This window comes from Hypomesus nipponensis, chromosome 17, assembly GCF_054491055.1.
Source record: "Hypomesus nipponensis isolate SF chromosome 17, ASM5449105v1, whole genome shotgun sequence".
NCBI classification, from domain to species: domain Eukaryota; kingdom Metazoa; phylum Chordata; class Actinopteri; order Osmeriformes; family Osmeridae; genus Hypomesus; species Hypomesus nipponensis.
In genome coordinates this window covers 13547501-13561742 of record NC_140377.1, presented here as the reverse complement: position 1 = coordinate 13561742, position 14242 = coordinate 13547501, and the positions used below count along the sequence as shown (strand labels likewise).

Sequence of the window (14242 nt, the reverse complement as noted above, 5' to 3'; positions counted from 1 at the left end):
CCGGATACAGTATTAATCTGTCGATTTTTTCGCAGAAATTAAAAAAAATCACAGATTTGAATCAAATAGTAGGGCATCTCCTGATCTACCAGTTGTTCAGAAGATTCGAATTGTCCGTCATTTATTGTGATGTCTATTCATTTCAATGGGTACTTCCTATATTAGAAATCAACCAATTTCTACAGTAATATATTAACCCATTCCTATAAATCCCACGATGCATTCAGATCTGTATCTTTTCGACAGCTCGAGGTAGGCCCCATTTAATTTCCTGGTGAACCTCTAGGCCAGGGGTTTTCAACTGGTTTTGTTCCAGGGACCACCATTCTTACTAGAAAGTAATCCGCGGCCCAATGATGCAATAGGGTCCAATTAGCCTGGCTTCCAGCCCAACTTCTCCCCACCCACAAAAAAATGTGGTCGGGAAGTTGGGTCTGGAGGGTCTCGTATTGGGAACAACTACATAAAACCAGGATCTGGGCGGACCAATGCCAGGGCGGGCTTTATACAATGATGGACAGATGATCAACAGTAATGTAATCAACAACGTCACGAAAGAGCCCTTGGGTTGAATTCGTTTTCGACAAACATATTACGTTGCTCTGATTGGTTGTAGGTCTATCCAATTGAGCGAAGAGGCATTTGTTTTACGAGTTCAGTTGAAACATGTCCCATAGTCACAGCCTAACGGAGAGTTTTCAGACTCATATTCTGACTACAATTATGAGTATGACAACGTCAGGCTAGGGTCCAATTCACCTTATTCCGCCCCGCCCACTTTCTTCATCTTTTTGCACTTCCGTTGTATTTGCACTTCCGCTTTACCGGGGATATCATTCGATTCAATGGAGAACTGCCGAGAAGTCCCTCTGCTAAAATATTAAATCATTTGGTGGATTTGTGCAAGATGTGCTATGTTCGTGTGCTACAACAAGTGAACTATACACCATTTCACTGGATGGCTTGAAAACGACTTTTAAGTGTTGATATAATTCGTTTGCCGGTCAGATTGCTGCCCTGCACTCTGCTGTGCTGCCATATGCAGGCATCACATTAGCCACAAACATAAGATATTCTAACGATTTCACTGCAGGGCATATGCATTTGCTATACTTTGTTCGAAAGCTTAGGTCCTCTAGAATTCAGTTGTGTGATTAATTTTACAGTCAGTACATGTATTTGAGACTTCCCCTCTAAACCGACCAGCTAGCACTGTTAGCAGTAGAACGTTAGCTAGCTTCTTGTTTATCTACTTGAGGCTCTAGTTTTTACATCAGGTCTCTGCTATTAGCCATAAACTGCAAATGTATGAGTGACAAATTGTGCTGTAATAATACAAAGTTACAACCTTTTCATCGAGGGGCTTTGGTACAAGCGATATGCAACGTGTTAAAACTTACAAGATATGTATCTTCCCTCCTATCTAATGGCAGTTAGAAAGACGCATGAAATAATTTGATTGCCGCGTTGTTTCAAAAGCTTTATATTAAATTTAGATGTACTGCAGCAATTGTTTTGCTCACAGCCATGCCCATACCTTTGGTTATAATCATGTATCTACTTATATCATGAATTGAGAACACTAAAACATACTAAAATATAGTTAGTTTACACCCTTTATTAATACGAGCAGACAAAAGGAAACTTCAGGTTTTTTTTATTCAGCGCCTTCAGCCAGGGACGCAGATCCTCAACTTTGGTTGGAGGTCGATGCAAATTATGTCGGCCCACAACACTCGGACCTCTTCTTTCCATGGTCAAAACAATGATAATACAGGGTCTGATTCCGTCTTCTCCACCTGTTATGGCAGCCACAAACTGCAGTTGACGCTGGGCATCTTTATTAGCCATAAATGAGTACCAGAGCCTGTTTAAGACACTGTCTTTTAGCACCGTTATAAAGTGGAAAGTATCTAAACCGGAAATGAGAATACGCGGATGGCCGCGCCCATCGTGACTTCCGGAATAAGGTCAATAGGCTCTGTGCACAATCGTACTGACGAACTTCTGCTGTAGCCAAACTTCGGTAAATCAGTTTCCGGTTTACTGGAGGCGATCACCCGAGTTTCCAAAATTCTCAGCTTTAGTACATGTCTCCAAGACTTGCCTAAAATAAGCGTCAGTGAGGTCCATCGCATCGTAAATGCTTTTCCCCCTGCTCCAACAAGCAAGCGGGACAAGGGATTCAAACTGTGCATATCCAGTTATCTGCACAACTATGAGTGTAAGTCGTATAATGTGGTGTTCCGGTCGGCTAGCGTCTAAGCTAGTTAGCGATGTGTTCATTTTAGTGTAGTATAGAAGCTTGTTTTTCTTTATTTGAAACGCTAACTGTCCGTTTTTATGTATTATCATCTGTATTTCTGCCCCTCTCAATAGATAGCCTACAGCCCGATAGCCCGAATTTTGGCTACAGCGGAAGTTCGTCAGTACGATTGTGCACAGAGCCTATATGAGTAGGCTAAATGCTTGAAAATATCACTAGATGGGAAAACAGACCCACCTGCATCCGACGCAAGCACACCCTACAATTTCCCCAGAAATTGTACCCTCTCTAGTTTAAGACTTGCATGTACAGGCCTACATAATGTCACATTAACTAATGTATTGAACTCAATCTTGTGTGATATGTTGCTGTATCGTTCAGTGGTTTCGGTTTAGGATTATATTACAGTAACTAAAATAGTCTGGTGCAGTGCAAAAATGAACACCATTTTGCTACCATATACCTAGCTATAGCGTAGCTTCGTTTTGCTCCTAGATTCAAACCTTGCCCTTCTAGAGCGAGCTACTAGACTTCTACCTGACATTTTACAACATTATTTATTGATTAAAGAGTTTCTTGATTGAAGAACTTCATACAAATATTGCTTTTCATTATAGTGGATCCGTCTTACTGTATAATGAGGATTGATCATGTTATATGCGAGTGACACTGAATATTCAGTACAATATGTGCTATTGCTGAGGTCAACTCATTAAATGTGCCTTCTGGGCATAAGCGTGACCAAGGTGAATTGTCTTAGAAATAAAATAATTTTCTTAATGTAACGCAAAAGTAACGCCTTACGCTCTACAGCAAGTAACTAAGTAACGTAACTAGTTACTTTACAAGGTATGTAACTAGTAACTGTAATTAGTTACTTTAAAAAGTAACGTTACCCAACACTGGTGTTGCATTGATGATGATGCATAATTTGGGCATCCCAATTTATAGCACCTTTTTACTATCTACAAGTATAAGTGGGAATGATAACATTCATGGGTAACATCGTCTAAACATCCCTTATAAAACTGCAATTTAATGCAATACTTACTAAAATGGACAATTCAACTTCTCACCTTAACCCCTGATGCTGATTCATCTGTATCTTCAGGGTGCTGTTTTTCCTGCACAGTACTTCATCCATTTAATACAGACACTAACCATGCTTAGTTGACTGCTGACATTGGTCGAGATTACAGGGATAGGCATATTACTATCCAAGGGATCACAGCCTACTTATTACCAGTTAATATCACTTGTGATTGCTAGCCTGCTGGTACTAGGCTAAACTAGCACGGACCCATTATGTGGAAAGGTTAGCTTTATCTTTCTGGCTTCAACAAGACAAGCCGCTTCTAACACACTGGTCGAAAGATTGCAGACGCTAGGGATAGCAAAAGTTACATTCTCTACTACACTAACATAGCCTGACGTTGTCATACTGATAAATTCTAGTCAGAATATGAATCTGAAAACTTTCCGTTGGGCTGTGACTACGGGGCGTGTTTCAACCGAACTCGTAAAACAAATGCCTCTTCGCTCAATTGGATAGACCTACAACCAGTCAGAGCAACGTAATATGTTGTTTGTTGAAAACGAATTCAACCCAAGGGCTCTTTCGTGACGTTGTTGATTACGTTAATGTTGATCATCTGTCCATCATCGTACAAAGCCCGCCCTGGCAATTTCATTGGTCCGTCCAGATCCTGGTTTTATGTAGTTGTTCCCAGTACGAGACCCTCCAGACCCAACTTCCCGACCACATTTTTTTGTGGGCGGGGCGAAGTTGGGCTGGCAGCCAGGCTAACACTAACAAGTTTCAAAACATGTTTCCATTGTAGAATGGGTGTCAATGTAAGGCTTGCAGGTTTGCACTGTGTGTGTAGTTTTTCTACTAACTAACAACAACCTTCTTGATAGCTACTTACTCTCTGGGTGGTGAAAACACTTCTGATATCTCTCTTCTTTTTGGGTGACATTTTCCTGACATTCTATAAAGCACACAAGGATCAAAAATATCAATGCTGGGACCAAACAAAATACTAATATGAGGCTTTATTATTTCCTGGCATACTGCCAGCTCTCTTTCTGCAAGTCACGATTCACTAACTGTTCCTGACTCTGCCTGCCACTTCAGCCAATTAAATGACATGATCTTGTCTCGCAGGCTCGAGGGCGCATTGTTTAACTTGAAATGTATTTTTCACTTTTCTGGGTGACGAATATAGTAAAGATAATAATACGAATGAGTTTTGCAAATATATTGTACAAAATATTTTTTTTTGAAAATCAACAAAATATTTGTGCGAACGATTGTATCTTTCCCAAACTTTGGTCGTGACTAGGCCCTATGGACCCTATGCAAACCTACGCCCTTGGCCTGTAAAGGTAACGTTTCTGATTTTCGTTGCCAGTCAAAGCTCGAGCAGGGTCGTTGTTTTGTTAAAAGCTTGCCTGTCGTCTAGAGTGACATTGAAATGTATGAAGTGGGCTTTGCCGCATTTCGCTGATCAACTGAACATTTATTGGTTCTATAAAGTAATTTTATAAAAAGTTAGTTTTATTTTTAAAAATACAGATTTTATTTTGTGTGCGGTCTGGAAAATCTAGTGCGCACTCAGCGATTCCCCCGTTAGGAAAGGGGTTAACAGTCCAACCCAATGTTCCCTGGTCCAGGCTTCCCTAGTGGCCATGGCTTCAAAAGCATGCAGGTACGCCTCAACGTCGTCCGTGGCCCCCATCTTGGAGATAAAGTCACTCACTTTTATTGGTCGGACGTTCTGGGCGGCCATCTGTCTCTGCAGGTGTAAGTCCTCTTCCTTCAGAAGGTTGGCTTTCTTTTGTTCCTCCACGAGAGCCGAATTCACTTTTATCTGGGCTTGCTGGGCAGCAACAATGGCTCTCAAAATGGCCTCCATTGTGTTGTGACCCTGATCAGGGTCTGATCAGTCCCAGGTCCGCAGGAACGCCCCGCTTTGAGGGAGGGATGGAGCTCCCAACTCCCGCAGGAGAGGGAGCCACAGCTGGTCAGGGCTGCAGCCACCTCCGGGGAATGTTGCACCCCTCCAGGACCCAGCCTCTCGTGACGTCACAGGAGACAAATTCAAAACACAAGACGTTGCGATGCCAAGTGACAGTGGCAGTTTTATTTACTTAAGTAAAGGGAGGCCCTCAACATCCCGCTGACGTGCGGAGAGAGCGACGGAGTGGAGAAGTGTGGAGAAAGAAAATAAACAGAGATGGTTATGAGCTCCAAGTTACCAGTTCTATGAGTTTTTGTCCAATGCTACGAGATATTCAGGCCTTACACTTCGGATGCTACACTATCATAATTGAACAGCCATGTCAATTTATGTTTTAATAACTGTACACCTTCTGTCTCAATGCCAACTTTTCCGTATAAGATAACATGTCGCCGGATCCATAGTCAAAAACGACTTTTGCTGGTGCTACAAGACTAAATGAATATTTTCAAAACTTTAGATGTCGCATAGCATGGTATTGCAATGTTTAGATTTGTCTCTGCTCTAGTGGTTCGTGCGCAAAATAGGAGCGACTGACTGGCGGCTCCAAATCCACCCATAAAACTGACGGCTTAAAAGACGTAAAGGGCAATGTATATCAAAAGGGTCATAACACAATGTTTAAATCTTTAAACAAGTCTTTATTAACAATTCTTGCAATAATTCAAATATATTTTGCCTATATCTAGGCAAACCCTAACCATAATATATTGTTTTTCAAGTCTATATTGTCATGAGATTTTATTGTTGATTGGCCTACTAAAAAAATTAAGCCGTAAATATAAGCCTACACTTAAATGCAATTCATACAAAATAACGTGACAAAACGTATTGAGTCATCCAAAATTGCTGTAACTAGCTACATGCTATGTTAGCCTTCGACAGTTCTGGTTTAGTTCAACAGCCTGCTAAACATGGCCGTCCTTCTCCACCATTTAAGTGCTAGCGTCTTCCATGCTAATCAGGGAGGGCACTGAACAGCATCGCCGTTCATCGTCGTCCATGCTCTATGCACTCTGAACAGCATCACCATCCATGCTCTATGCTTCCCCTAGCGACAGACACTCTGAACAGCATCGCCATCCGTCCATCCATGCAAAGATCAGTAGCCATCAGAAGCCACCGCCGTCCATGACGCTCTGAGGGATTTAGCCCCTACTGAAAAAAAACACACCAACCGGACAAGGCAACCCTAGTCGGTGCCATTTTGGATCTATAATCTATGTTATAGTTGTTATGTTACATTGTGATACACTGGTGTTTTCTGGAAGGTACCAAAGAACAAAGTTTAATGCAAATGTTTTTATTAAGTTAGACATTATATAACAGTTTCAGGTTTTGTTTTAGTGTTGGTAACATGTCTCACATTGTCTCACACAAACTTAGTAATTGTCCCACATTTGGTTCGTTTGATGGTGGTCACCCTTAGCCTGGTCCTACCAGACTCATACATTTCATTTATACAGTCTGGGATCGCTCCTTTGACAAAAATGAACATCCTTGAAGGTGGGTACTCTGTTGAAGTTTAAAACAATTGGACCTGCCCAGAGCCACTCTGGATCTGCCATAACCAATCGCTAGCGTTCGCCTTAGCAAACTCCTTCACCACTAACGGAGCTAGGTGGAAAATCAAACTTTTCCCAAAACCCTGGCTACCAAGAAAACCCAGCAAAGATTGTTCTTGCTCCGGCTTTAACTTCTGGATATTCGGCAGTTGCCATAACGGACCAAATGGCTTTGCTCACATCCTTCTTCCACGCCATTACTGAACTTAAGCTCAAACTAACGAATGACGTCATCGTTCTCAGCCACTCTGTTCGCTGAATGGACCGCCAAAAATATGTCTGGAAAAAAACGACTAATATACCGAAAGCCCAGACCTAGTGCAGAAGGAAAATTAAAATTTAGCAGAAGTACATAGGAGGGCAGAGCCAGGCTTGGTCACCCTCGGGCTAGTAACTCATATTATAGTCATTGACAATAACGCGACCAAATCTGGTATCGTTACTTTTTACATGCTTGTCTCCAGAATGGTATTGAATTATAGTCGTTTAGAATTGTTAACATTATGAGTTGGGTAAAAACATGGCTGCATCATGCGCCTTCATCTCTTGGTACTGTCTGTCTGCTATGTACACTAATGTCACTAAACTAGTATGGGACTAGAACTGGGGTTAGAACAAAAACTGTACAGCTGGGTTTTCGTATTTAGTTCCAAATCAACTTGTTTTTGTTTCATTACATATCTTTATTGAGAAGCCTCATGAGGACACACTGATCCAACAAAGCACACCGACTGAAACAGAACTGTGTAAACGGCAGTACAAAAGGCAATTGTTAATAGACTTAGAAATCACAGAACAAACCTACTTACACATTGTTGGCATGTTGGCATTTTTCTTGTCACTCAAAAACAAAAGACCGCATAATGGATTCTTTTGGCCCAAAGAGCATCTTGTTGGGGGGGAGCAGGACTTGGGGAAAATACTGTTTTTTTTGTTGTTGTTTTTTCCAAGGGTATTCTCATATCTTAACCAAAATAAATACAAGTCATCACAAAAATATGGTACAAAAATACACTATGGTGAAGAAAATATCTACACTGAAAAGGCAACTGACATCCAAACCATGACACACCCTGACTCCACTCTTTCACATTATAGACAGCAAGAGCAAGGGTTTGACAAGAAGGATGGAAAATTCATCCATAAAGACACTTACCATAGATACGCACAAGGTGACGTTATTGTCTTGCTGTCACAGTGAAGAGACAAGCAATTGAGAAAATTACCTTTTTTTCGCTGCTGTCAACAAGGCATTAAAATGTCTCCTCCCTGTAGCTAAGGTTCAGAGAAACTGTGATGTGCCGTGTCCTGAATGGCACAAGAGCGCACCATGCCAAGGTAGCTGCCTGCTGGTGATCTCTAGAATGCAGAACTGCAATGTCCTGAGAAGAGGATATGGGACTGTTTGAAGACTGTTTGGCAGAGATGCACTGAGCTCTCCTACAGAATGCATGTTAGAGTCCCGTCCCGTCAGTCCACAGAGAACTCAGTCTCTGAAGCCGTGCCGGGGTGGCCCCCCCCATGAGGGTCCTTCCTAATCTGGAGGGAGACGCAGCTTAGCCAGCTGCGGCTGGTGGGCATCTCCCCCACGATCTCCCAAGTGTCCGTCTCCTCACAGTACCGCTCAATGGTGTCGTGATACCTGAGGAGGCAGGATACGTATGCTAGGTAAGAAAATGGCTGCTACTACCTCAATTTTACATGATTAATTATTTCTGGTTGTTGTGCCAAAACTGATTTGAAATTGGTATTTGGGAATGCAGTTACTCCAATCTTTTAACGTTTACTTACAGTATGGGCAATCGATGATCGAGAAACTACTTTGGCATTTCAAAGCAAACCAAATAATCATCTAGTACAGTGTTTTGTCTGGGGTAGGCAAATATGTTTTCATAATGATGTTTAGGGCTGCAACTAACAATAAATTTAGTTGATTAATTGATTAATCTGTCGATTCTTTTTTCGATTAATCGATGAATCGGATTTTAAAAAGCATTAATTTCCAACCCTTTATTCACAAACATAACTGACAGTGTAAATTCACAGTGCAAAAAATCTTCAGAATGTGCACAAACAGGCACACAATTTTTAAAAAGTTATTAATATTAGCGTGGATTTAATGCTATTTTCAGAGATTAGCAATTTATTTGAGTTTTATTTAAAACATTTTTGGTTGTGGAAGTAGGCCAGACTTTTAGAATAATCTGGTGTATATGTAAGATTTGTTGACACAATTAAAAAAAAAGTTAAGATTTGCGAGGATTAAGCTATTTTCAAAGATGAGTGATTTTCTATAATTTTCTTTTAAACTAAATTTAAAAAGTAAAGGCTGTGGAAGTATACCAGACATTGTTAAGATACTCTGGTGTCTGTTTGAGGTTTTATATTCATACAAATATTATAAGTCTACATTTTTCTAAATGGTGTGGGTAGTTTTCACCCGGTCCCTAACGCGGCGCTGCAAAGTAGCCTAGCGTCTTCAGAATGTGAGACAAATGTCAAATATGAAACTAACTTCACCTCGGTCAATTAACACACCTTTTGACGTATTTAGTGTGAAATGCTGCACACCTTGGATGACTTAAGTCGTACTGATTTCTCCGCCATGTGTTTCAGAACGTTACTCAAAACGTCTCTCCGATGGTCTTTTCTCTACCTCCGCTCTGCTCCGTGCTCAACTAAACTTTTTTTTTTAAATACTCAAACATCTCCGCGACTTAGAGTGGTGTAATAATCGCGCGACACAACAAATCGATAATGAAATTTGTTGACAACGCTTTAAATAATTTATTGTAATCGATTCGTTGTTGCAGCGCTAATTATGTTGTCATTGGTTTTATCTCAGGGTTAAAATTGTTATTATTGACAGTACACACCCACAAGTGTAGGTCAGCTTACCCAAGTCAGAAAAAATAACCGCTGTTCGTTGGGAATGTTGGGTTTCCCGCAGCACTTTTCAGATAAGGCGGCCACCTAAGCAACACACGCCTGCTGCCTTAACTACTTGGTCAAAAAACAAACCTAACCCCCCCCCCCCCCCTTTTTTTCATTTGTTTTCCTACCTTTGATTTCCATTGATTAAACATTTCCAACTTTAATTAGGGTTCCTCCGGTAGGAGGGAACCTATTGTTGGTGGCCAAGCCGCGAAGCAGTGAAGCCACTTAAGTGTTTCTACCTTTTCTTACTATTATTATTATTACACTTCTTCTGTCATTGGAGTCTATGGCAGCCCCTAGAACCGTATGGTAAAAGTTGTGAAATTTGGCACACTCATTAAGCATAGTCCCCTCTTTATATTCACCAAGTTTCATGTCACCCATTGGACCACTCTAGCACCACCAACTGGTCAAACTTTTTAACCGTATGACCGATTTTCAAAAAGGAAGTACCATTGGATTCCCTGGGTCGAGACGAGTTCAACACACCCTATGACGTCGATTTCCGATAATATAGATTTTCCGCCATTTTTTATTTTAAGAAAAAAACGTTTTTTCGCTTCAACTACTTCAATTTTTGTCAAATCTTCCCCAGAATTGGCACACATCATCATCAGACCAACCGTCACAGAACTAATCAAAGGATATTTGATTTTCAAAACAGTTTGTCCGGTTCAGCCACTCAAAATCGGCAACAAAGCAACCAAACAGGAAGTTGGGTCATATCTCAGCAAATCTTTGAGAAATCAACACTAAACTTGGTGTGATGACTCAAAACCCTCGTCTGAGGATGTCCACACAGTTTGGTGTCATGTGATCACTGGGTGTTGCCGCAGGAAGCAAAAATGTGTTTTGGCCAATAACTATTGATTTGTTTGCTTTTATTAAGTGATTCCTTTGTCTCATTATATCTTGGGACGTTCCGTGTGTGACTCATAATAATCTGGGATAATAGCCGAATTGATACGGCAGCCATTTTGAATGAACTGAAAAGCGTTTTTTCTCTACTTCTCCTACAAAGTGTGTCCAATCTGAACCAAATTTGCCAGAGATTATCTTCAGACCAAGCCTCACAAAGGCAATCACAGAACTGTTTGCCCGGTACAGCCAATAAAAATGTGCCATTAAGCCAGCAAACAGGAAGTTGGGTCGTAGCTCAGCAAATCTTTGATGGATTCACACCAAACTTGCTGCATGCACTCGGAACCCTGTTCTGAGGATTTCTAAAGTGTTTTATGGGTCATTTGACTGCTTGGCCACCTCATTGCTGCTTGCAGCTATATTTATTGTTGGTATTCTTATTATTTTTCTTCTCCTTGCGCCCCAATATCTCAAAAGTCCCTGGTCATAAATTTTCTAATTTGGCACATTGATACTACATCCAAGTGGGTACGTCCACAATATGGGCCACATCAGACCGTAGGGGGCGCCACAGGCCACGCCCAAAAGTCCCATTTTCAAAGTGATGGCATTTCCACCCCATAGCTCCAATTTTTCTGAAACTTGGTGTGCATGCCTCATTTTTCATGAGGAACAAAAAAGCCTCAGGGAGCCATAAGGTCCGCCATGATGGATTTTCCTGTACAGTGATAATTTAGGAAAACCTTAATTCCTCTTCTCTTGAACCAAAGGTCTAATTGACTTGACATTTTTTACAGATATGCATCATTGACGTGTTCAAAAATGCTACTTAAGGCAATTGAATCAAGTACAAAATGGCTGAAAGGGGTGTATTTATGTAAATGTCCACCTTGCCTCAATAAGTTTGTGTCACTAAATCAAATGTCATTTTGAATGATGGTTTTTCAAACCTAATATGCTTTTAGGTGACACGTCCCTGAGGTACCATGCAAAGTTTCACCTTGATATGTGAAAATATGACTGAATTACAGCTGTATGAACTTGGACCAAATCTGACAATGCTCGCCATTGGAGAAACAGCTTTTTTTATTATCCAGTTATTGAACATTGTGTAATCCATGCCTGGGAATGGCTCAATTGGCTGAGATGTTGTGCTGGTAAGCAAAGGGTTGTAGGTTCAAAACCAGTCAGAGGCATAGTTTTTAATTTTTTATTCTGACAAAACGGTTTCTAGTCTTCCGATAAATCCTCCGGTTGTAAAATATAGCACTGCGTGTTTATTTGAGCCCATTACAACACTCCAAACATCTATTTAGCAAGACTGTGTAAACCACTGCAAAACAAGCCAGGTTCACCACAGTAGCTAGCTTCTTGTAGTCTCTGCATGGTTGAGATAACGCTAATGATTATCTCTAATGAAGTAAATTGATTGTTCAGGTGGATCCCTTGTCTGTTGCACAAATTCCTTTCAGTAACCTAAGCCAGGAAACATCCCCACTGATGCTAGGCATGATTTGAAATTCCCTTCCATGACAAGTTATGGCACTCCAAACAACCTTTTAAAAAAACTATAAGTGAGTTATTCTTTACAGCAGCAACCCAGTCATCCCGTTGTCCCATTTTCATAGGAAATGTACAAGCAGTTTCAACTTTGGCTGAATGTTACAACGCTTACCACAGAAGAAACAGCTTACTTTTTAATACAGTTACTGAACATGACACTATTCAACACTGAGAATTGCTCAATTGGCTGGGATGGTGACCTGTAAAGTATAAGGTAGTAGGTAGTAGACCTGACATGCCCCCACTGCAAAAAAAAATCCTAGGGGAAACACTGTATAGCCTACATCATGTTTATGTACCATGTCAGCGTTACATGTGAAAAATTAACGCTCAGAAGAGATGAAAGGCTTGATGACCCGCGCGGAGAAATGTGCGTCTGGTGTGAACAGATCTGCGCCATTCGTAGCCGATCGTGGCGCTTCGGAATGCTTCAGTGCGCTTTGCAGCTAGTTTGTCCCAGGCGTTAGCCTCTTATTCATAGATGCCACCTACGTCACTTCCAAACAGACCGCCGCTATATGCACTACCGATCTCGCCCAGTATAGCCGCCCACACTGCCGGCTTCAATGAGAAAGAGAGACAGAGATATGTCGAAAAAAAATCTAGTTTAGGCTCCGATCCTTCCCCTATTTGTTACCCCCAGTTTTCTTTGGTTCCTTATTATCTGCCCCAGGCTTGTCCCAATTGGCTTTCCATGACAGAGCTATAACATTTATCTTATCTGCATAACCCCTCCCCATACAGTGGGGATAGCTTGAAGGCTTTCAAGAGTACAGATGCTTATCAATATGCTGTGGCTGGATGGATGAATGATGTGAAAGTGGGGCACATGGGCACCAAGGACTTATGTTTAATCATGGTAAAGTTATTTATTATTAAAAAATAAATAAATTGTATGATTTTGGTGGTAGTTTACTCTGACTAGGTAGCAAGTTGTTAGCTAAGTAGGTAGCTAACACTCATCTTAGTGCCACTTAACTCAAGGCTAGCTGTCATTAATCTTAACAATGTTCTTTAATGACAGATGCAGGGCTTGACAAACTTTTAAAGGCACTTACGTTCTATGCACAACTTGTCCAAAACCTTCAAATAGCCTGACCTAGTGAAACGGACAAAACTAGTCTGGCTAACGGAGGTCGCTTTCTCAGGCAAATGACAAATTAAACAGGCTTGGTTAAAGGGCCGAGTGATTGCAAAACCGATTTTACCTTGTCATAGTTGAATAACGACGATTCGGTGGGTATAATGAACATACAGTCAAGTCCATAGACACCTCTTTCCTATGCAAATCTCATAATAAAAAAATTGTAAAACGCTAGCTTTTCAACAAAGCCACTGGACTGACGTCAGTCCAAGGACGCCTTTTTTGGCTTAGGTCTGCACTTTGTTGCGCCCCCCAAAAAAAGACCAGCCCACTCACTGGTGTTCTTGCCCAGTCCGAGGTAACGTAGATTTCCGATGCTAGTTTAGCTGCCCGCTGCTCTGTGTATGATACTTCAAGCAATTACAAAGAATAACGTTTTGGTAAAGTATAACATGTATAACAAGGATATTGAAAATGGACCGAACTGCACAGGTATCTTCTACGCAACAGTATAGACAAACATCAGCCATGCCCGTCTAGTCAATGTTAGCTAGACTCTAGCTCATCTGCTTTTTATTAACACTGATTTGCAAGGAATGCAAGTACAGCTAGATAGCGAAAACACCTAGGCTGTAGGCATCAGTGGCAATTTCTTTAGGACTGCAAGGGAAGCTCAGCTTCCCCTAACATTAAAAAAAAATAATGGTCAAATATTTACCATTGTGTTAACATTTGAACTGCGTTAAAACACGTTCATATCGAAGACGAGATCGTTCAGAATCAGCTACATATATTAGCAGGTCGACTGACTGATTTCCATCTCATACATTCCCGTAGTACCACAGTGCATTTCCCTGAGGAAGCTCAGCTTCAATTGACTTTAATGGGCCTGCTGTGAACAGTTGTTTTCAGTGCTTCGAAACTATACGGTCATTGGATAAAT

General features: G+C 41.1%; 1 protein-coding gene across 3 annotated transcripts in view; it reads right to left on the bottom strand.

The window, feature by feature from the left end:
• Positions 1-6576: 6576 nt before the first annotated feature.
• Positions 6577-14242, bottom strand: part of LOC146253633 (kelch-like protein 24) — a 19922-nt gene continuing 12256 nt past the window's right edge. For all 3 annotated transcript variants that reach the window (XM_084677735.1, XM_084677737.1, XM_084677736.1), the window contains one exon: positions 6577-8496. In XM_084677735.1, the coding sequence (XP_084533861.1) occupies positions 8325-8496 (172 nt within the window). In that variant the 3' untranslated portion in view covers positions 6577-8324. The remainder of the gene's footprint in view (positions 8497-14242) is intronic.